At 33.1% G+C, this 24,865-nt stretch overlaps 1 protein-coding gene across 1 annotated transcript; it reads left to right on the top strand.

Annotated features, from left to right (window-relative positions):
- The first annotated feature begins 405 nt into the window (after positions 1-405).
- On the top strand, positions 406-23,504 carry LOC126836886 (MFS-type transporter SLC18B1-like). The gene is made up of 14 exons (XM_050570568.1): positions 406-745; positions 17,491-18,015; positions 18,170-18,265; positions 18,350-18,423; positions 18,534-18,681; positions 18,878-18,946; positions 19,037-19,127; positions 19,202-19,356; positions 20,326-20,519; positions 21,005-21,100; positions 21,193-21,267; positions 21,383-21,476; positions 21,562-21,759; positions 22,822-23,504. Exons 1-13 carry the CDS (start codon positions 698-700, stop codon positions 21,748-21,750), a joined length of 1,854 nt encoding a protein of 617 aa, XP_050426525.1. The 5' UTR covers positions 406-697; the 3' UTR covers positions 21,751-21,759; positions 22,822-23,504.
- The last annotated feature ends 1,361 nt before the right edge of the window (positions 23,505-24,865 follow it).

Below are 24,865 nucleotides of genomic sequence, written 5' to 3'. Positions count from 1 at the left end.
CTATCGCGATAATCAAATTAACAATATCACTAATTACGGTCCTCGTCTTTCAGCTCTAAATACGTGGTTATCTTTTTCCCCCAGCATTTTGCTATAAAACGTCATGTAGGTCCTCCATTCTGGTCTATCTCTTCTGAATAGGATAGTTATAATATAGAATTTTCCGGATGCACATCCCGATATATTGTTATGTACAAGTAGATATTTAATACATTTTTGTTGGTTATATGATTATTAATTATATACATATATACAGCAGTGGCATACTGAATTGGTATATATTATAATAACAGTGGTCGTGTTGAATCGTACTTTGTCACCATTGCGCCAAGTGTGCACGGTTATAACGCGTTGTTATCTTTGGTGTTTTCATTGGACGACGAGTTCTTGAAGATAACCAAAACGTCTTATTGACACCATCAAACTGGGCGAGATTAATCATTCGACGACACGTTCTCGACGATCGTCGATATTCCCTCTTCCGGCAATCGTTTTGGCCATAGTCAGCAAAACCAGCAACAACACCAGCAAAAAACATATACTTTGACCGCGACAAACTACTACAATCGCAGTGATTTATTTGTTCGAGTACAAATCACTTCCAGACGTTTTTTACCCTCCCTTCGACCACTTCGTCCCTCCGCTTACGCTTTCATCAGTTTTTCCACACGCCGAGTACTCGCCAAGACCACGGGATATGCTCTTCGACGAATCCAGACACCAACACTATACCAATCATATTAAGGTGAATATAAACGTTGATTAATTATTACCGTTAAGCTGATTCAGTTTGGCTATTAGTACCTATAATATATGTCAAGTACTAGGTAACGTTCCTTTTTGGTCTCCAAAAGGAGCCCTTCCATCGTTCTCATACCATAACTAAAATAATTTCAATATATATATATATAGCAAAAGTCAAAACGCCGTAGATAGGCGTTAACACCAAAACTATCGCACCAAAATTAAAATATTTCCTCTGCTACGGATTTCTCTTAAGCGCTCCTGAGTCCTGGCCATTTATCATTCCTTCAAACCATAGACTGTATATACAATACATATCTCCTTAAACCGTACACAACAAAATGTCGGGAAAAAATATAAAAATCTGAAAAATAGGACAAGCTAAATCAGTTAGGTCGGGCACATTATGAATATACGTCGTCTTGACTAAACGAAAATATCATTTTAGAATATCATTCTAAAATGATTTACACTCGAGGTTCTCATATAATATTACAATCAAAAGTCCACTATAGTTTTATAAATAAATAATATTACATAAGTACTGTTATACGTCTATTATACCAGCTTCTATTTGTTGTTTTCAAATAAAATATGTTTGTGTTAATAGGCCCGGAGCAAACTATTATTTGGCTTTTTATATTTTTCGTGCACCGAAAGTGTTTTAAATTACTAAGAGAATAATAAAATGTGTATAACATTAAATTTATAATAATAATTAATTTAATAATATTTTATTATATTATTCTAGTGCTAGTCACAAGGATTTGAAAAATGCACATATACTTCCAATGTAAATCCGTGTTCATTCCTTATGACCTATACTGTACATAGTGAAACTGAACTTTAGACCACCGATTGCAATCACGTGTGTGTCACATAAGCCTAAACTACAGAGATAGATTGTATACTTAAGAATGTGCCCACGACTAGCTGCAGCGTCTATATTTACTATAATCGTGTGTCGTTTTCCTAATATAATTAGTATTACTATAAATATTATATTGACTGCATAGAGTAATAAATAGTACTCTATGATTGACTGGCACCGTAACGACTCAATGCAATTAATTCTAAACACAGAGCGGTGGTGTTCAGCAATACAAGTATCAGTTAAATTGGCAGCATTGTCGTGGATCTTTCTTTTAAGATACCGTGTACTTTTTTTTGTATAATTTTATAAGCTAGTTCAAAACGTTAAAAAAATAATATTTTTAGACTCGTTCTAATAGATTTTGATTCTTTAAATTGTATATTTTCATTTGTGTGTAAAAATAATAATTGTACCTATAACCAAATTGGTTTCCAAGGAGAGGGGGGGGGGCAGGAACTAAAATCACTAGAGATGACATTTCTCACAAAACAATTGTATTCCAGACAACTTATAATTGACTTTATTGATATAAAGATTCATTAGACGTATGAATCAGTAAAAATATTTCAAGGGGCGGGAGGGGAACACGTGTCTCAGGTACCCCCTCCCTCCTCTGGCCACGGCACTGGTTATACCTTAAGGTTCTATAGGTCTATAAGCTCGACCCTGACGTTAGATACTTCAATTTCCCTATACTGTATTAGCAGTGCTTGACTTGGGGGGGGGGACGCAGGGGGACTGAGTACCTCAACTAATTTTTTAGATATTCTAGCGTACCCCTACTACTTTTTTAAAGGGGAATGCATGGGACGGGTTGTTATTTAGTCTTACCTATATTTATAAAGTTGCTCAACTTCAATGTTTGTATTAAATATATAAATCTTACAAAATGTTATAATATTTACAAAATGTATTGATATCATATCTGATACGTATATTTTATTTTACTATCAATATTTCATTATAACTTATCAGTGACTACGCGGCGGCAAAACGTTTCCCGTTCGTGCCCGTCAATCGTCATGTTGTTGGTCTCGTTGCGAAACGTTACCGCGGTTTGATGGAACTAATCGCCCCGTTTGCCCGTTTAAACTTTAAATACGCTGTCTAGAAAAGTACTGTCATTGATTTAATACCGGGTGATTACAAAAGAATAAGTCGGTTTTAAATATCTGTATTTTTAAACGGTACAAGCTACAGAGCTGCGCGACCTCTTAAAATGACCACTATAACCTCAAGTTTTTTTTTAAAATAAAAAAAATCATAAATGTTCAATGTGTCCGCCTTGAGTAACCCGAACAATGTCAAGTCGGTATTCAAATTCCTCCCACACTGTGGAGCATGTCAGTAGTTACTGTGTGCACAGCCAAAGTTATGCGTGCCTTTAAATCTTTAATGTTCACAAGCGATGGCAACATAAAGACTTTTCTCTTGACGTATCCCCACAAAAAAATCACATGGCCAATCTTTCAACATTTAAAGGTACGAGTTGCCTGTACCAGTGGCTTCATTAAAAAAAAAATGGTCTATACACTTTCTCATGAGACATCGCGCAAAACACGTTATCTTTTGGCGAGTCTCTTAAGTGTTCCAGGGTTGTGTGTGGATTTTGTTCACCCCAAATTATCTTAGCGGTTACCTACTCTAACTTGAGATTACAGTGGCCATTTTAAGAGGTCTAGTAGCTCTATAGCTTGTACCGTTTAGAAAATACAGATTTTTATATTTACATTTCATCAATGGTACCGTGAAATTTTTTAAATGAAGATTGAAGATTTTTAAAAATGAAAAATTATGTTAAGTTACGGTTAAGTTTGTAACCGTTTGTAATAAGACAAGTTATACTTAGATAATTTTTATATTATTCTTTTTTGTTTAATGGTTTTTTATTAATGTTTCTTAGGGCACCGTTAAAGGGGGTGTGGAGGGCGAAGCCCCCCACGGTAATGTGAGGGATATTAAAATGCTAGGGACGCTACTTTTTTAAAAGTATGTAGAGTACCTCTACTACTTTTTTCTCAAGTCAAGCACTGTGTATTAGTAATTAGCACCTAGCGGGGAGAGATATACAGTGTAATATTATTTCCATTTCCGCACACTACTCTCAACTACTAATTCTCAACCGCACTTCCCCTCCCATCATAACTTTTAAACTCTTATAACTTATGTAATAGTTGTCAAAATCTGGTTATCAACCAGTCAAAATTTTTAGTGCATTATTCTAAATTTAAAAATGTAATAAAATATATACGTAACGATTCAAAATTCAAGTCACTGTCAAAAAAACTAAGTTGAAAGGGGGGTGAAAACAAAAAAAAATGTGAAAAATCGAGATCACATTGTATAAAAACAACATGAAACAAAAAATTAAATTTCTTATTAAACCCTATGAGATATTGAGATGGTCCATGATAAGAGAATCACCTAGTACTGTAATAATATGTTAATACATTAAAATGTACTTCTACTGACTATCCGATAATAGACAATTCTCTTGGGTCAATATTAACCTAACTTAGATTAACACGCTTAATCAAATTTTTCAGTTTGCACCAATTATACACTAAAATGTAAGTACAGTAGTTTAAACAAAATACTGAAATTAAACACTACCTAAATGTCACACATATTGGTTAGTGCAAATGGCCTTAAGTAATGTAAAAAAATCTCGTAAACGTGTTGACGGTAAGACTATAATATTGTATAAAATATGAATTCGTAAAAAAACGATTTTTTTTTTTTTACTGTAGAACGCTGAATGTTTGTTCAGTAAGTATAGTGTATACGGTCTATACGGATGTTCAAAGTAGCCTAATGCCTATTGCTATTGTATGCGAAATTATCGTATATTATACATCTAGTATCTACGGTGTATTGATGTTATCTGACTTAAACGCTTTGTCTGCCGTCTGGTGACATTAAAAAACGCGTACGGTCGCTACTATTTGTATTACATATTTTGTTTACTATTAACCTTTGACCGCACTCCAATGTATGTTCGGCCAACCTGAACGTCTTAGTGCATACTATAGTGCATATTATATTTTATCGTAAAAAAAAATTATTACTGTTATTGTACAATGACATTTACGTCTTACGATAAATATAGGCTTTTTAAAAACTCGTTATCGAAACACTATTCTTGTACAGACCCTTTAAAAAAACAATGACCTAACCAGCCCGTTTGTGTTTTTACCTTGGCCCAAGATAAACGACAATAGTTAGTCCGTCTTTGAACTAACAATAATTGTTGGTATAATATTGTATCCTAATTTCGCTGGAATTTTCTTTTAACGGTATAAGACATTTTTTTTTTAAATTAACTTCAAGGTTTAACGGAATTGTTTTAGTGAGTTTTCAGTTATAAATACACGGCGTCTATGCACGTTTGTGTATTATTGATTTAGGATATATATTTTTTTATGTGTACACACAGTATCTACAGAAATAACAACTAGGTATATTATAGAGATCTACTTATATAACGGTGCAGTAAAATAAAAATTAATACCCATGTATAGTTAACGCAATGAAAAGTAAAATAAAAAAAATGCGTTTTACAGTGTAAACGTTTACTTATACGATTGCGATTTGCGTGACTTTCAATGCACTCTTTTTAATCTTACTGCTTACACAGAACATATCCTAATAAGTAGAATTTTTCCATGCGGCACAAAAAAATGTATATCTTGTATAAAATGTTTGTAATAGAAAAATATTATCATACAACATTTTCACGGAATTTTCGAAATAATAATTTTCTTATTTTTCTGTCTGGGTTATGTCGCGTAGGTACAATCCAATACCGTGTTATGAAACAATAATATTGACATTAGTATAAATCAACATTAGTGTACCACAGAATGGAAATACAGTCCCTGCAAGCTGCATATTATTATGATTCAAAATTTGATCCACGTATGTATACATAGGAAACACCCTCGTCGTTCGGCCCTAGCCAATGGTTCTAATGCAGCGCGCATATTTTGAGTGTCATGTAAACATTGAAATTACAATAATAATTTTAATTAATATTGCAGAGACTTCTGCAGTGGATTAGGTTATACTGCGAATAGATTTGCGGGTTTTGCTAAAATCTCAGCGTTAAATGGTTTTCCGATAGTCTCGGCTATAAAACCACCGTCGTTCAACGTTCTCGAGGAGAGATAATATACTACCTATAAAAAAGTTTTTTATTAATGGACTTGAACATGTTTTTTTATCGCAGCCCGCCTGAAGCTTACAAACGCACAAACCTGTATTTAATTATACAGTGGGTTGCTTTTATCCTAGAGCGTTGGAGGGGGGGGGGCGGCGAATTACATACCGAATTCATAATATTTCAAAATATTTTTCAATAACAGATGTTCACAATGGAGATACCTCTCAATGTAGCTCTTTATACATGTACGGTGTACAGTGTACATACATATTATACACAAGTACACATATTTTGTGCGTTATTGGCTCCGATCGTTACACAACACTGGCGTACATTTAAGGCTTAAACTTTAAGCTCTATAATATGATGTTATACAATGAGTAACTTTACTGTTTATACTCAAGACTATTATTCATACAAGCTCGAATATGAGGGACACTTCAAACGTACAATAGAGATTCCACGTTATTTATCTCTGTTGCCTGTCATTGCGTCATATACTATGTCTTTGATTCACTTACACACCTTTATTGCAACATTGTAATAATGTATTGTATATTTTCTTTATAGTCAACAGATGAATTTCAAGTAGGGGGAATTTATGTTTTCTCACGGCCATGAGCCCTTTCGGAGAAAATCGGATTCCGTTTCGGCTGTTCAGAAGAGAATAATAATTGCGAATTATGTTGTATCGTATAATATAGTCGTGTATACTTTTCTAGCTAAGAGTTATAGTTTGAGTATGTCAACATGTGTGTTTATGCACAAAAAAAATGCCTTGAAAACAAAAATTTCTCTTAATGTTAAAGAAAACAATCGCCATATTTGGGTATGAGTGTTCAGGGAAAAACCATCTCAACAAATCTTATAATAATATTGCTGTACAAAAATCTATACCGTGATATCTTATACTTCAGTAGTAGAGCAGTCAAACAAAAGTGTCTTTTACAGCTATTGCCTGTTGTGCATAAAAGTGCGAGTGGGACCTGTAGGCTGTTTACTGTACATTCTCCCTTGTGCATGATCCGTAAACCGTTCCGACCTTATTATTGTTGTCAGCCAACACTCGTATCGAATAATAGCGTAGATACGGCAGACATGGAATAAGGAGAGGGAAGAGGAGAGAGGGATTGAAAGCGAGTAAAAAATTGGCAAGGAAAAGGGGAAGTAGGTAACTGGGATGCGAGAATCGCGAGCAGAATCAAGTTTCTACGGGCTGTCCAAACGGCGCTTAATGTGGTATAATAATAATAACAATAATAGCGCAAAGAAGATTTTTATCTTTTACCTAATGGATCGCGGCATGGAAGCCTTTAAATAGCTTAAAACTATCTCAAAGTGCAGTTTTCGGGATAAAATATCGGATTTTTTTCTGGGGAAAAATAATAAAACCTAGGCAAAACTACAATGCGTCGACTTTTTTTTCTTACTACACAACAGAGTACGGGATACGACAAGAGGGCGTTACACCATTTTTGAGGTGAATGTAAATTCGGTACGAAAACTTGAATTTTCAACATCGTTTTCATGTATGGAATGTAACACAGCGCACAGTCGATCAAGACAAAACGTTGTAGTGTCATCCGATAAATCAGTTCGAGGTCTCAAATGTAATTTGTCGGAATTACGCTGCTGGGACGCCTGGGGCGTAGAAATGGATCGTGCAAAGGATGGTTTTATACTATTCTCTGAAACTACTGCTCGATTTATACAGTTTCTCGAGAAAGCACATAAGCCTAAATTAAACGGTATGACGGTGTGAATACGTCTGAAAATTCGGTGCCATTTCTCAGCAAACTTCTTTAGCGTAAAATTGCATTTATACAAAACTCAAGACTCTATATAGACTTTGTCATACCATGTGTTCTTTGTACACCATAATGCATACTGGGGCCGCAATTTAAATAACGAGTAGTTTAGTAATATCTTAACAAAATTCATTTTATAGGAAAAAAACGAAGTAAGTAAATACGTGTTCCTATATATGTAGATATATCCGAAAAATCTCATAGCACAATAAGCCAAATGACATTTATGTCTCAGCTTCTAGTTTTTAGATAAATCCAGTTTGAATCAAATAATATTTTAGTTTCATAAGATAAAATATTTTTTTTGAAAACATTTCTAGTTGTTTAATATTTAATTAAATTTACTATATATATATATATACAATCTATACCATATCATTAATTAATTCCGACGTCACCCTTATGACTGGCATGCGCCGCATCGTGGGGAGAAGCCGCACTAATTCTACAGAAATTCAATATAGCTTATATGCTTACACGGAGACCAGCAGTTGTATATTATTACTATGTATAGATTACATATTTATATGGACGCGTTCTGTGTTTTATCTTTCCTATTCCAACACTGGTCTATATTACCGAGACCGTTATGCAATACTCATTCGGAGATAATGAACCAAAAGAACTTTTTAGTCGCCGTGTCGCCGGGTAGTTTTTTTTCTTCAAGGGATCGCGTCTACAACACTCGGAGCCAAAGATAATACAATATACTGTAAATTCGTGTGTTCTGCGAATTGTAAATCTCTTTTAATCGCGTAAAGCTGCGTTTGGGACGACCAAGTATAATTGGTTTTCGATCCGTATATATGTACAAGGCCATAGTGTTGGTGCTGAGCAATTTCATCAAACGTTATCTGTTTATAGTACGTATCTACGCATATTCATACTTGCATAACTTTTAGGTGCCGTATTAGGGGGGTGGCCCGGGGCTGGTTTTATGCTTTGGTAAATTTTAATATATATTTTAGTGTGGTCCTTAAATGAATCATGGCGTTGGATGGCCATCATTAATCATTAGGCTCCAAATGTTCAAAAAATATTTTCCTAATTATTTCATCCACTGAGTCTCCCTGTTTAAACATTTAGTTTTTATTCATGATAGGAAAATAAACGAATTAGCATAAGTTTTTGATTGAGTATACTACTAGAATAATTCTTAGCAAAGCGATTAGCATTCTTGTCGAATATTTATAGAATTCACACATAAATCTAATATTGAATGTTCGACAAGTATACATTTGGTTTTGATTATACTGGTAGAAATTACTGTTAGTAAGCTTAGTTTGGCACTATATATATGTAAATATTAACTCACAAAATTCATTTTCATTACTCGATAGTGTGATAAACCTTGATGTAGAGATGTTTGAATACAATTAATTTGCATATTATTATTTTAGTTGCCGTGTGTTTACTGCCGCAGTTTTAAATGTACTTTAGCACCTTCCCATTACGTTTTTAAACGTTGTTTTTAATATTTTGGTAATCGCTGTATAAGATAAATTTAAATAATAGTAGACTATAAAATAAAATACACAGAGTCAAATTATGTAAAAAATTTCAGAATCGGAAAAAAAATCGGATAACCCGGAAAAAATTGGAACAGTTTTCAAATTCATCTCTTAAACCGAACCTAGATAAATAATGAACACGTTTTTAGATCCTAAACAAATTCCGAACCCCTTTTCTCTACTTAAAAATAAAAAAAAGAACAAATTTGAACCCGTTTTGATTCACTAATAATTTATAGGTATTGAACTTGGTACAATTTTTGTACTCTCTTATTTTGTATATTAATTTTTATAATCGATGAATTATTTTTTTATTGCAGGTATATAAAATATTGGTTTTATCTTGAAAGTCTAATTTTGAGAAGGTGTTTTGAGCAGCATAATATTTTTGTTTTTTCGTTTTGAATGCATAGAAAGGGTTTTTTCTGAGCTTGTGAAAACTTTTGATAGCGTAGGTTTTGCGTCTCATAATAATTATTTACCCCTACTTTATTGCCGAGAGCTAAAAGGCAACCCCGAATTTATTATTATAATATTTGATGCCCGATAATGCCCTGATTTCATTAAAAATAACATAAATTTGTTTTATACATTTTAAACAAGAGTTTACTTCAACGTGTTTTTATGGTTCAAATAATTTTGTTTAAAATCGCAAAACGGATACATAAAAAGATTCTATTGTCGAATACCGTATGATCAAAATCTTAAATTATTGTTATACTTTAATTTAACATTTGTTCATTTTAATTAACATTTTTGTTTTCATCATATTTTAATGGGTTGAATACACAAATATAAGTCCTTTTTACAGTAGATATGCACCGGTTAACACACTCTTTGATCATTATTTTAATTCATTTTCCCTAGAAACTCCTATTCACCCACTTGGTCTTTCATTAGAAATATTCTTCCTCATAAAAACAATCTAATACAATGTGTATATATGTATTTATATCTACTACAGTACTACCAATATCAAAGTAATAGTTTGTGTGAAGCCTTAAAACTTTGGTATGTTGAGCCCTTCGGTGTTATGACATTTATTTTCTGAATCCGGATAAATGTGATTATTTCCAGGTCCGCATTCGCCCTCGAAAGTTAAACCTTCCCTCGTTAATATTATAATATTTTAAGTATTTCGCCGGCCCGGACTGGAAAGAGGTAGGAGATGTGTCTACACACATGAGATAGAGGCACCTTCTTGTTGAATTTCCCTGAAGCACAAAACAAATTGACCGTGTGATACTCGGATAAGTTTTTGTTTCTTAATAATATCAGTTCAACCATTTAATATTTTCATTAAATGTATTCTTCGTCAAACCGCGGTATGATATTTTCTGTACCCTGAAGTTTAGACAGTTTATCGTTTGATCAATATGTATATAACTAGCTGCAGTAAATCTTGGAATTCATACTGAAACAGACTTTCCATTAGTTATTCTGATTTCTTCACTGTACCTGTTACATACCAATCGGCTTAAACCCCACTCCACGGCAAACTTTAACGGGAAAGTCATCGTTTCTTTTTCGGATTGTGCGTCTGAAAGTTCTGACACTCTCGTCTTCCCATTTATACTACTCGAACAAGTCATCTTCCAACGATTGCCTCTCTCTACCTACGTCCCGTCAAAAGGAAAAGGCAACTGTTTACTTATAATGTATACCGTCCATACTCTCGGTTAGATATTTTCTTTGTCTTACCTTATATTATTTATTCTCGAACAGATCCTGTGGGCAGATATTATAACTCTTGGTAGTTGGTGGATTAGTTGAAACATAATACTTCTAAATTCAGATTTTCCATCTTAATAACGATGAAATTAATTTTCCAACAGGCCAGTAATATGATCACGCCCGGTTTTGAGAATGTGATGGTCCGAAGCCCAGGTTTTCCTTTAATCTCTTGTGTAAAGAAAAATAAAATATTTAAAATAGCGTATTCTGCATGGTCACGGGTCAATAGGAGTTATTAACTGACATTCGAGTGATGAAATCACTGTAGAGAAAACGGTTCTATGCGAATCTGTATTTAACAATCTTTCAGATAGAATTTTGTTTTAAAACATTCATAAACGATAGTAGAAAAGTAGTTATAGCCACTATATGATCTAGAAAAAATACATTTCATAAGTATAATTGAGCGGTTCTTTTAGTATTCACTAATTATTATTTTCTGTGGGTGATAAGTTATAACTTTTAACCACCTAAATACTCACTCGTATGTACACCACTGGGCATACACGTGTTAATAAAACTGATAGCGCGGTAACTCATTTACAAATCATTACAAATAATATTTAAAAAATAATTGTCACCTATGTTACATAGGTGTAAGTAGGTATATATTTTTTTATAGTTTAATAATGAATGATAGGATGGAGCGATGGTTAATCTAAATGACTTATTAACCATATTATCGTCAAGTATTAATATTGCATGTTCATAATTTATTACCACAAATCGTTCTATTTTCTTGTTTAGCACGTGTTGTTAACAATCGTTAAACTACTTCAGATTAAACTATATGTATATATATATATATATATATATATATATTATTATTTATTATATAATATTATATTTATAAAATAATATATTATTATATACAGGGTGATTAGTTAACTCCTTAAAGGATATTACTTTTATTAATAGTAAGCCCAAATTTGATAAATATTTCAAAATTATAACCCCTTTTTTATGTATCCTATAAACAGTAAGCTTAATATTTTTAAATGGTGCCGTATACATTTTTTTAAACTTTTTAAATTAAGAATAATTTGTTGAAAATGTTGACTGGTCCATAACCAGTTTTCAATAAATAATTTTAAAGTTATTTAAATTTAAAAATTTAGGACGGAAGATGGAGTACAGTTAGCTGTCCTAAATTTTTAACTTTATTAATTTTAATAGTAATTCATCAAAACAGTATATCGACCGGTCAAATTTTTCTGCAAATTATTCTTAATTTACAAAATTATAAAAATATATATGTTACCATTTAAAAATCTTAAGTTCATAAGGTTTTAACATATTTGACGATTTATAAGCTATAAATACATAAAAAAGAATGATTTTAAAAAGTCCAATAACTTCTAAGATATTAACTGGGTCATAGTTAACCCTGCTAAATGTATAGTAGCTTAAACCATAATTTTTGTTGGCCCTACTATGTATTTTTTCCGTGCATAATAATTATTTTTGCGTTAAAACTTAGAAGGTTCAATTGAACATTTAAATATTTATTTATTCGTATGGCCAACATTTCAATAGGCCTGCCGCGCCGCCACGGTCTTAATAAAATATGACGCTCTTTGAAAGGTTAAATTATATAAATCAATTTATTTTCCAATCATTCGTCGTACACAAACATCTTGAATTCAATACCCGCAGTATATATATATTCGCTGTTAAAACCCTGTTAATCGCTTATTTTGTCATTTTGAAATATCGTTCAATATATTATTATGATTAATTTTTAATGTTTAATATGAATTGCGTTTAATCTATTCAAGTGCAATGATGGGAATAATAACATATTGTCCTTTACTTCTCAAATGTAGTAGTACTGATGAAATATTAAGTTGAAAATTAGAAAGAGTTTTTAATGCAAGGTTTTGGAAAATTTCGATTTCTTTATGTCAGAAAGTCTAGAAAAAAACAAATTTAAAATCAATAGAACTGTTAGAGGAAAAAAGACAGGTCATAGTTAGCCATCTAATTATGACCTATTAGTAAATCATTATTTAGGGAATGCGTTCCTTACAAAAATGTGGAGAATGTCATTAGACAAAATTATTTCATGTTTTCTTCTAGTATACACTAACCAGTTTAAACGCCTAAGTAACAATAGTAATATAGCATTCCGTTCAATTATATATTAATCAACTATCGGTGCAATATTATTTAAAGAAAACCAACATATAACTAGTTATTTAAGTGTTACAGTATACTGTAATAAAAACTATAGATAAAAATAAATTAACACTTTTAATCGATATTCTACAAATAACATACCTACTAATAACATAGGTTGGTTTTATTTTATTTTTTATAGTTTGATAGTCTTAGAATGTTTTTTTGAGGACATCTGGGCTAGGGTAAAGTGCTCCGAATAGCAGCTCTTCAATTTGAGCCTCAGAAAACTCAAACACTCGTACAATTGCAATACGCAAATAAAGTGCAGACATTATAACAATAAATAACTACTAGTTATCCATTTTACATAATAAACTAAAACACTAATACATATAATGACACTGATTTTGTGTAATACTGATTTTTAAATGAAACTATAATCGTAAAAACAGATTTTGTCTATCTGAGAGGTTTTTAATCTTATATTTTTATTTTATGAATATAAGATTATTATTATGATATTATAGACTCAATAGTATTGACAGTTGTTGGGCAATAAAGATAAGCGTTTATAAACACAACTCATAAAGAACGACTACTAAGAGTTTCCAACCACCTTATTATTACCTCATTAATTTTATTTAATTTTATACACCGACAAGTTGTATGATCATTTAATTATTATTATGCAAATAAGATTAATTATAACAAACGTATTGTTTGATATTTGTGTGTGGCCAATGTAAAATTGTTTTGTTGTGCGAAAAAAAAACTCTAGGGAACAAGCGCGATTAATTTTTCTAGCCGTTAAGTGATAAAGCTTACTAAGCATATGACAGCAGGTAAATTACTATAATCTGATTATTTTGCATCAGGCACATGAGGGTATAATTTTTTTTGTGTGCTATATTCACCGTTGTTTACTAATAAAAATTAAATGTAATGAAAATTATTATCAATTACTTAACTAGTTTTGTCTGTGTGCTGTATGATATTATAAGACAGATGATTATAAGGCAATTATATTCTGGATAATCCGTTGTACAATAAGTACCGGTACAAGGACGATCTAATACCGCATGCTGTTCGATAATATAACATATGTATGCCAAGTATAGCTTTAATTACCTTTGAGTAAATTAATCATGTTGCTTATTTACATTTTTTTCTATTTTTTAAATCAAACAATAGATGTATAATGTTCTATTCCTGTAGTGTAACAGTTCCAGCACGATGGGTCACAATAATAATGTATATAAATCTAGGTACATATGTAGTTCAGTGTATGTATGTATCTATGATATTTGTAGGCGTTCCAATTTAGCATATACAGAGTGATTCTTTTATAATGAGCCACTTGATATTTCATAAAGTTTAAGAAGACATTTTTTTCATATTGTTTTTACACAATGTGATAAACTCAATTTTTCACTACTTTTTTTGTTTTTACCCCCTCCTAACTTAGTTTTTTTGACAACAACTTTTGAAACTTAAATGGTAACGTTATAACAAATCATTATCACGTCACCAAGACTGGGTATTTGTGTTAACCAACGAAAATAAAATAAAATTGGCTGATCTAAAAAAAAGTATTCATAACAGTAGCCTATGTGGCATCAGCGCAAGCATTAAAAGGAAGGAACTCTGAATTTGACCATCGAAAAATAATTAGGTACTCTTTTTAAATTTAAAATTCGATCAAATAATAGAATGTTTGATAAATTATTTTCTTAAAATTGCACTTACTTAAATCGCTATATTGCATAATATTTATTAGGAAACATATTCTGGGAATATTGATCTCCAGAAAATCGTAACCTTAGAACAGTGGTTCATAATCTTATTAAAACTGGCACTTCCCTGAGCAACAAACCCTTTTTTCAACGCCTCTTCCCTACGTGAAAATAGGTTTTATTTCTTTGTTTTGCGAGGATAATTTTCTTGGAACATTTTTCATGTTAACTTAGTGGCAAATTTAGGATTATAATAATTCCGTGGCTGCCGGTTGTCGGAACAATGTTAAACATAAATTTTCAATAGTCCCTAAAAATAAATTTTTTCTGTTATAGTAATTGAATAATCAATTACAAGTCACAAGCAATTTTTAAACATTATATTATGATATTAAAACTTAAGATATTAAAACTACTTATTGACTCTATTTTGGAATAGTAATAATATTACGAGATTAACTCACATTTGAAGGCGACAATAGCGGGAATGGGAATCATCGAGTGGATATTACGTGGATTTAAGAAAAATCAGAAAATATTCAATTTCATTATTTGTCTAGTCTGTAATTATTGTTTGCGTCGCTGTAATTTATCAGTTTCCATCTATTGATTGTAAACATAACACTCAGACGTATTTTTCGGGAGGTTTTTTAAGGCCATGTGACAATGACGAATGCAGTAAGCATAGGTACATTTATAATATTATATGATGTGGTTATCTACCCAGCGAGCTTATAGAGAATATTATATTATTGTGTTGGTGAATTTCGCGCATCGTTTTTAATTTATTTGATTACCTATAATTTTCAAAAAAAAATCTATATTTCATAGCAATGATCACTGTACGTCAGTATTACATAAGTGCACGTGACCCGCGGTAGTACTCCAATCAAAATGATTAATCCGCAGTGTTCCTATGTTTGGTTATTTAAGTTATTTTTTTATGACAACAATAGTGTGATACGATAATATGGTGTGTGTAATAATAATAATAATATGCGGTTTATCAGAATGGTTAATCCCTACACGCCAACCCTCACGCCTTTGTCATTTTGTTTTGTCCGTTTTGTGTTTACACAAAACTATTAACTCATACGATTAGTATAGTACCTACCTTGATGTTGACGACATATACTCGGTATAATAATATAAACCAAACTAAATCAATACACTTCCGATAAGCTTGCAAATATTATAATTTATTACTCATTAAACCGTTTTGTTTTCATATGAAAATACAATATGATCACTGGCTGGGCATATTCAATTTCACGCACCGTTTTTAATATATATTTGATTACCTATAATTTTAAAAAAAATCTATACTTCATAGCAATGATCAAAGTCGACCATAATTTATAATTTATTTTTTATTAAAGTAATAGGGGCGTACTAAATCGATTTGCCGTAATGCTAGTACAAACAGAATATGACCAGTTTTTAACAATCCGAATACTAACCGCTTAATTTAAACAACCGTAGCATAAATTGACTGTAATCCTCCAAATCGCTATTGTCATTAAACAAATTTTAACAGTGTACATTTGATTTAAATCCTAAAATATGTATAAATACTGGTTAATATTGTATTACCAGTACAGGCAATACTGTACAGGCCAGCTACTAATGCTATTATCTGTGTTTTCGATATGTAAATATCACACACGCACACTTGCGTGAGCCATAATAAAATGCATTACCGACCATCACTGCTTTTAATCGGAATTCAAAGTACTCACCGATTAAATACCGATTTTTTCGTTAAATTTGTTTTTATTAGTTTAACGACAAAATATTTTATACTCACATATTACATAATTTAATAAACGAATTATAAAATCCGTGAACGGAGTTGCAGTTGTTCAACTGGCGTTTTTTCGCTTTCTATTGTGAGTGTACTTTGAAATCATTAGATTATCCATCACACAGTATCTCAACCTATTGAATATTGCTGCTTGGAACCGCAAAATTCAGTTGACTTGGGGCTAATTTATTTCATTTTGAGTCCAAAGAGGGTATACTTATATTATTGAACACTCTATGTAGGTACGTGTATGATAGATGGTAGAGACGTACCTTATGTATTTACATATTGGATATTACACAGTTAACACATATTATGCAAATATTTGCATAATATAATAATATCCTTGTTTCTGTAAACAAGTGTATTTAGCACTTTGGTGAAACTAATGAATTTATTTTACAGCGTATGCACTATAAAAAGGTACTTTTTGTTATTTTTTAAGTAGATCGGTATTTTTCTCGTTGTCATTCAAATATTTTCCATGCAGACATTCCATTAGGGAAATTGCGTCGTCGGGCGCAGAACATAATTTATCTACCGTTGCAAGTGTGAACAAAGTTTTATATATACACATCTGACTATCCATTTTGCTGCATAAGCCACTATACAACGATAACGAAAAACCAGACACGGGTGGCGATACACAGGGACATTAGCATCCAGTTTATCCGAACATCGTTCATTCCACCTCCGTTGAATAGCCTAACTTTAAATTGTTTAAAAATTCGCTACTGATACTAGACCTACGTGATGGCTTGATGATTTTCACTTTCGTGCCAGGTTAAGTTAAGTTAACCACATTAGGTGGTCACCTAACCCGATTTGCGGATATGCGAAACTTCTATGTCACAACTTTTGGCACCTAGTCTACAATCACCAAGTCTTGTGTTTCTGTCTTAGATCACTTATAGATAGTTTTAAGCCAGCGACACGAGTTACAATAGGGTATCATACCGTCGTACTTACACATCCGTAATTATATTTTTGGCCTTACAGTTTCAGAGCTTAACGAACTTGCCATGTGGTTTGGAATCCAACAACAACGTGGCCCCCAGCTCGTGCATGGACGAGGAGGACGCCAGTGCAGACGACGATGAACACATACGAGACTTTTTGGTGTACGAGAAAACGTCGACTGCCGCGTCTGATGACGCCTATTCAAAAGTCATCAATGGAGGCACCGGTGGCAACTATGGGAGCAGCGGAGGTGCCGGGGGCGACAACAAACTCCGGATCGAGTATCCGCCCAAGTTCCGCAATGCCCGCAGCATGTCCTTGTCGATGGAGAGGAATGCGTACTGCGAACTGTGTCGCATCTCTGGCCGGAGTCCGGTGCCATTCGAATGCGGAAGTGGCGGATCCGGTATCAGTGACGGGATCGGCCTCAACGAAGACGACAAGAACGTTCGCCGGTATTTTGGATTCACCATCAAACAATACATGGCGCTCGCTTCTCTCGCCTTGGTCGACTTTCTTGGATTCTGCTCCATGTCCGTCATGGCCCCGACCTTCCCGAAAGAGGTGATTATTATTGTTAATCCTAGCTTGACCTGACCCGACTTAACCAAAGCCCTACTGTGCTGACGCTTAAGATTCATAAACATTTTACGTGATTGACATCGGATTGCAATGGTCCGTTATCGTATATAGATTGATCGATTCTTTTTGTTTGCAGGCTGAAAAGAAAGACATGACGTTAGCAGAAGCCGGTTTCGTGTTCAGTTTCTTCGCTCTGATCATGTTCCTTCTGTCGCCTGCCATGGGATCCCTGGTAATTTATATTGTGTAACTAGCGTTTATCTATATCGTCGAGTTGACTACTAACATACGTGTTTCTTTTCTTTTTTTTCTATAGATGCCAATTTTCGGTACCAAGTGTTTGTTTATATCAGGAGTATTTATATCGGGTGTGTGCAATACGCTCTTCGGGTATGTATTCCATTTCAATGTCATAAAAAATAACCATCGCGTGATTAGGTTCGCAGTCGAATAACGTTTAAAAATATATAAAATAATAATATTATTGTTACACGTTTTAGTCTGTTGCCAATGGTCGAAGACAATTTCCAATTTAAAGTACTGTGTTTCTTGGTACGAGGATTGGAAGCAATTGGAGCCAGTGCTTTTTCTACGTCGAGTTTCGTCTACGTTATACAACTATTTCCGGATAACGTCAGTAGCGTTTTAGTAAGTGATGAGTAATCCGCATATTATTAAGTCATTTCATAGGAATAGTCTAAAAGAATTTTGTAGAATTTAGGCTTTTCAAACACCTTTTGAGCTACACCTATCAAATATGTTTTGTGTCACTGCCACTATCGCCGTTTTAACAGGCAATAAAATAAATGTAATAATAACGAATTTATTTGCTCATTTTGTCTAGGGTATATTAGAAACTTTCGTGGGATTAGGAATGAGCGTCGGACCAGCCATAGGAGGTTTGTTGTCGTCGGTAAGTTTACTGAAATACAAAAATTGTTGTGTTTTATTTTATCATTTTTATCAACCGGCTGTTCTTCCGGTGTGTATTTTTATGTTGTAGGTGGGCGGATACGCTATGCCATTTTTCGTCGTAGGTTTTTTGATGATCGCCACAGTTCCTCTGCATATTTACTTGATGCCTCCCATTAAAGGTAATGACAAAAAAAACCGCGACGTTAACCATGTGTCTATCTGGTAATTTATTAATGTTATATATGATTTACAGACGGCACAAAAGCATCTCAAGCTGTCGGCAGCCGATCAAAAGGTATTGTCAAGCTGCTGATCATCCCGTCAGCTTTTGTAGTCGGCGCCATTATAACGGTCACATCCAACTTTTGGGCGTCTCTCGACCCGACGCTAGAGCCACATTTAAGAGAGGTGAGTGCCTTTGTAAACCTCTTAGGCTACTTTCGTTAATTACCGCATCATTAAATATTATGCCAACGATTAATACCTAACTTCTGCTGAGTTGTAATTGACAACATGTGTTTATCTGTTCTGTTGCCGAGTCGTCGGGCCATACGATTCGAGCTTGCCGCTGTCGTGATAGCGATTAGTGCTAACCGCGAACGATTCTAAACTCCAAACCTAACTTATACGGCCATCTATAAGCAGTGAAAAACTACGATCAGTCTGACCATTTATATTGCTATAGTTATTGGTTTTTTTATTAGGAAATGTCGGTAAACAGTAGCGAATTGCTATGACGTACTGTGGTAAATGGTTTTATACATACACGTGAGAAATGTATCGTTTTGTACAACCAAAACGCAGACATGTTAAAACGTTGGGCAGTGAAGGTAATCTCGTCAACTTGTAAATTTGGGATAGCTCTATCTCGATTCTTGATACACAGAGATCATGGTTCATTAGCGGATCTTAAGAGGGGAGGAAGTTTCATAATTTTAAATTTTGGCATTTAACAAGGATGAACAATTTGGCACAGAAGGACACTGCAGTTGTCTGTGCAATCAGATAATTGCCTATGTACATGTTTGATGTAAAACCAGATCGCTAATACTACTGAACGATCTTAGATAAATTTAAAAACAAAATCAATTTTCATGCCTAATAATTTGATCGATGCAGTGAAGTGATACATAGTATAGATTTGGACACTGTCATCGAAGTCGATACACCTAATTATTTTATACAACGAATGATATGAATGATATTATACGTACAATTTATACTTACAAAACGGCTGTCCGGCTGTGACTTATAACTATTAACTTAATAATTATATTTAAATGTCTCTACTTGACGGTATGAGATACATCTGATATCTCGCATGAATGTACCCACGCGAAATTATTCTAATATATAGCTTATGACTTCGTGTACTAGATGGGTCTGTCCACCGACGAAGTTGGACTCGTATTTCTATTCTGTTCAATACTGTACGGCGTATCCAGTCCGTGTTGGGGTTACTTGGCCGATAAATACAACAACCACTGGTCAATGATGGCAGCCGGACTGTTAGCGTCGGCTGTCGGGCTATTCATCTTGGCTCCTTTCACCTGGTTGGGAGTGACCGAAGAGTAAGTACCTGGCCATTATAGTACCTAATAAATAATGTTCATTATGTCAATATATTTTCAGTAAGTATCATTCATAGTATATTTCCTTGCATACATTTTCTATTAGGTGCCCTAAACTAGTAAAACGTTTATCGTGCTTTTATGACTATTGTGAACGTTGACTGTTTAATCCACTGTCCATTCCACGTCATTAAAAATAATTGGCAATTTTGTATCATACACGATTAGTTTTTCTTTCTCTGCATTTTCTTTAACTATCAAGAACCTTATCGTCACTTGATAAAACTGAACTCTTTTTACGTTGGTATTAGCAAATCAAAAAGCGTGAAACCATATGGACCAAAGTTGGACAGTAATATTTTACTATTGTGCCTATTATGCAGCTATTTTCCGGGCATCGTGCACATAAAGTTGCACCATAAATCAAACAGTGCTCTTTAATTTGTTATTCAGTTTAAACTAACAGTGTTATATTATATTTCTAGCGTTCTGTGGTTGAATTTGGTTGGCCTTGGAATACTAGGTGTGTCCGCGTCGTTGACGATGATGCCGGCGTTTAATTTCATCTTGTCCAGTGCAATGTAAGTGCGGTTAGTCCGTCACAAAATCGGCGCCATAATGTTTTCAAGTATCTAAAAATATATTAAAACTGCTCGTTTCTTTTTTTTCACAGTGATAACGGATTTCAAGAAAGCGTTTCCACGTTCGGCACGGTCGCAGGGTTTTGGTCGTCGGCTTACTCGCTCGGGTTAGACACCTACCATTTATAATACCTATATCGTTTGATCGCGTTATTCCCACGTGAATCGCGTGCATGTTTTAATTTAATTGACACGTCATATTTTGCTGTTGGTTTATTTTAGCGACATGACCGGTCCATCGTTGGGAGGCGTTTTGCTGCAACATTTTGGTTTCTCCGTTTGCATGACCACGATGGGGCTGTTGTGCTTAGTAGTCGTGAGTACATAAAAAGGACTTTCAATTGTTGCTCAGACGACATTTCGGTGCCAAACTATATTAACGGTCGGTCGGTTTTTTTCAGGCCGTCATCACGATAACTTTTTTTGGGGTTTTGAAGAAAAAAAAAAAACGTCCGCGGACCATTTCGGACAAGAGTCCATTAAACGACCCGAGGAACGCACAACCAAGGTATAACTCGTTGAACGACGACCGAGGAGGATCGATGATCAACTGCAGTTTTGCATGCAAAACCGAAACCACCGAAGTGTGAATAAAATCTGTAAGCGCGACCGTCGTCGAGACCTTTATTCGGCCCTCGACGATACTACCGGTGATAGATAAGGCACACGGGTACACCTATAGTGCTTTATCAGTACTCGTGTCGGTCCCCCCCACCCCCCCCCCCCACCCTCGGTTCCCCTCTTGTTTCGTGTTTTAACGTGGTTATCTATTCCGTGCCTTTGAGACTTCCCAAGCGTATGTTAATACATGATTTTAATGATACGACGCTCGTGTTCGTGAATTTTTAACAGGTTTTATAGCATATTGTACATTTATAATATTATTATAGATTAAATATGTTGTACAAGGTGTACCACGGGGGCTTACTCATTGCAATATCTCTTAACCTTTTAAATAATAATTTTCGATTTAGTTTTTTCAAAAAAAAAAAAAATTAATAAATAAATAACAATAATTATAAAAAATATCAATTTTTTTTTGTTGTTAATTTCTAAACTTATTTATTAGAGAATGGTCAACTGGACACGCTTTATTTAATAGTTCTTCGGTCAATTTTATGGTTAATCCTAATTATAGCAAAAACTACGTTTTAACTGTTTTAAATTTGATGTTTTCCCGTGAATCCAAAACAAGTGATTATTTTCTAAAATTAGATTTATATTTATCGCCGCCTATCGATGAGTTATTTCGTTCTCAACTTACAAATTAATTATTTTTTAGGTGATCATTTTCGTATTTTTTAAAAAACTTGATATTAGCTAATGTAAAAAAAATATAAAATATCAATTGAAAAAATTGCAAAACATATATATTTAAAACTTTAAAATGTACCTGATTTAATAATGACGATATTGCAATGGGTAAATTTTCATAGGACAACCTGTACCCAAGTACAGGTTATTAAACAACTCAATCAAGCAATGCCACTACAGTGTTAGTTAAGATACGAACCGTTGCCGATATTTTAAAATTGCGTTGAAATTCAAATACTATCTCGATTCTCGACTTTAAGAACTTAGTAGAATTTTTTTTGTATTTGTCTATTTAATCTGCTAATAGTTGACAATATATTAGTAATTATTATCTTTTTTATTTGCAGGTGAACCGATCTAAAGAAACGAATGAATTAGTTTTAAGTTTTAGTCTTTATTTTTTATGTATAGCTCTATAGGAGAATATAGACGGTTAGTTAGACGGATAATTTACATTTTTTTTTGTCAATAGTTTTTAATTCATATTTTTATTTGTTTTTAGTTTTTAATATTATACTATAACGCTATGCTTCACACCCGTAGTAAATATTTATAATTAATTATATTATTCAGTAAATTATTATTATCGTTTTAATTGAAAATATGTTCGTTGTTTTTTTCTAATGTATTCTTTACATTATATTTATATATATATCTATATATATATTAATGTCATATTATTAATTATTTTAATAACTAGGTACTTATAGTGTTTTTGTAAATTTAATTGTTCCAAAGAGTGTTTTATAAAATCGTTTTTTCTCTTTCTCTACTTTTTTTCATAATAATTAATGTTTTGTCGCGTAAATAATACACTATGGTATATTTATTATTATTATTATTGTTAATAGTTTAATCATATATTAACACATTTATAATATATATATTTATAGGTGTATATGTATATGTATATATGTATACCTGTTTGATTTTTAGTGTGAGTACACTCGTGTTTAGGTACTATGTTTTTTATGGGAAATTGTACATTTTCACTACTCAAAATAGATGGTTGGTTGATATTTGACTTGAATTAATTGTTGCTTTTTTTGATTTATGAAAACGGTTAAAGGAGTTATAGCTCACCTTATTCTGTGCCGACGACGTCGGCCAGACAAAATTATCCTTCACCATTTCTCCACTCACAATGCCCTTTTATATGATCGTTTATTGATTCTATCTAGATTACATTTAGCCACACGTCCAAGCGTCCATTTGAGCTTTGTTATTTCAGTCATTGCCATTAAACCCGATATTTAACCACAACCTTTATTACCCTCCTTAAACTAGCGCTTAAGTATAGGTGACTGAAAAATACAGCAGTATATTAAGCAACTTGAACACATTCTACAATTTGGAATGTACGCTAATGTCAGTAAAATAAATTCAACATAAGTCAGCAGTCAGTAATGGGGCTGTAATTTGATTTTTTTTATTATCGTCGACAAAGAGTATTTCTAATTAGTTGTTTTGTCCTTCTCGCCTCATTCCATCGAGATGAAGTAAGCCAGCGAAATTCTCTCCTCTGGTATCTCTACACCATCATGTCTTATTTATCTACCCACGTATATTTGGTTTTTTAAGTCTTATCCATTTCACTATCGCGACTCCCCTATTCTTTTAACATGGCTAAACCATTTCCATAATATATTATATTCTCTCCCAACTCCTTATTTTCTAATTTCTTATTTTCCGTGGTTATAATTTATTAATTACGATTCCAGTTTCGAATATTGTTTCAACTATTTAAAAAAATATCAAATTATTTTTCCAGGAGCTAGATATAAATGATTTGCGCTTAATGGAAAACTAAAGAAAACGTGTTTTTTTAGTAGGTAGGTAAATTTTTAAAATTTTTAATTTTGCGTCCTTTTTTTCACTGTTGGGCTTAGCCAATGTTCTGCCCCCTAACCCTCACGTACCACGACCCTGATTATATCCCCCAATATACATACACGACACTGTGGGATATGGAAAATAATAAGGTAAGTGGTAACGTAAAGAAGTCTTAAGTTTTCTTTGAGAATTAGATGCTGTTTATTAATATTGTTATTTTCAAGTGAAATTACAATTCCGAAAGCTTTGAAATTATACATGCTCTGTGATGAAGAAATGTTTCTTGACCATTAGAAATAATTAGAATACATGTATTAGCAACTCTACCAGTATAAGCATGCCTCTGCTAGAAAGGAGTTTCTCTACACTTGGGAGAGTTAAAACCTGGCTTCGTTCAAGGATGACTGAAGCCTTAATGACTATCAGCATTTGGTCTTAATCAAAGTGTATAATAAAGTGGATGTTTTAGATCATATTTATTTTAGATCATATTTATCATGTTATTGATATTTTTGGTAAAACTAAAAATAGACGGCTTGAATTTGTGTTGTAAAAATT

Source organism: Adelges cooleyi, unplaced genomic scaffold (assembly GCF_023614345.1).
Source record: "Adelges cooleyi isolate 19-005CV unplaced genomic scaffold, UGA_ACOO_1.1 ACOO_flye_CR_arks_rails_tigmint_CR_PRNA_247, whole genome shotgun sequence".
Taxonomy (NCBI): domain Eukaryota; kingdom Metazoa; phylum Arthropoda; class Insecta; order Hemiptera; family Adelgidae; genus Adelges; species Adelges cooleyi.
This window is presented reverse-complemented; position numbering and strand designations above follow the sequence as displayed.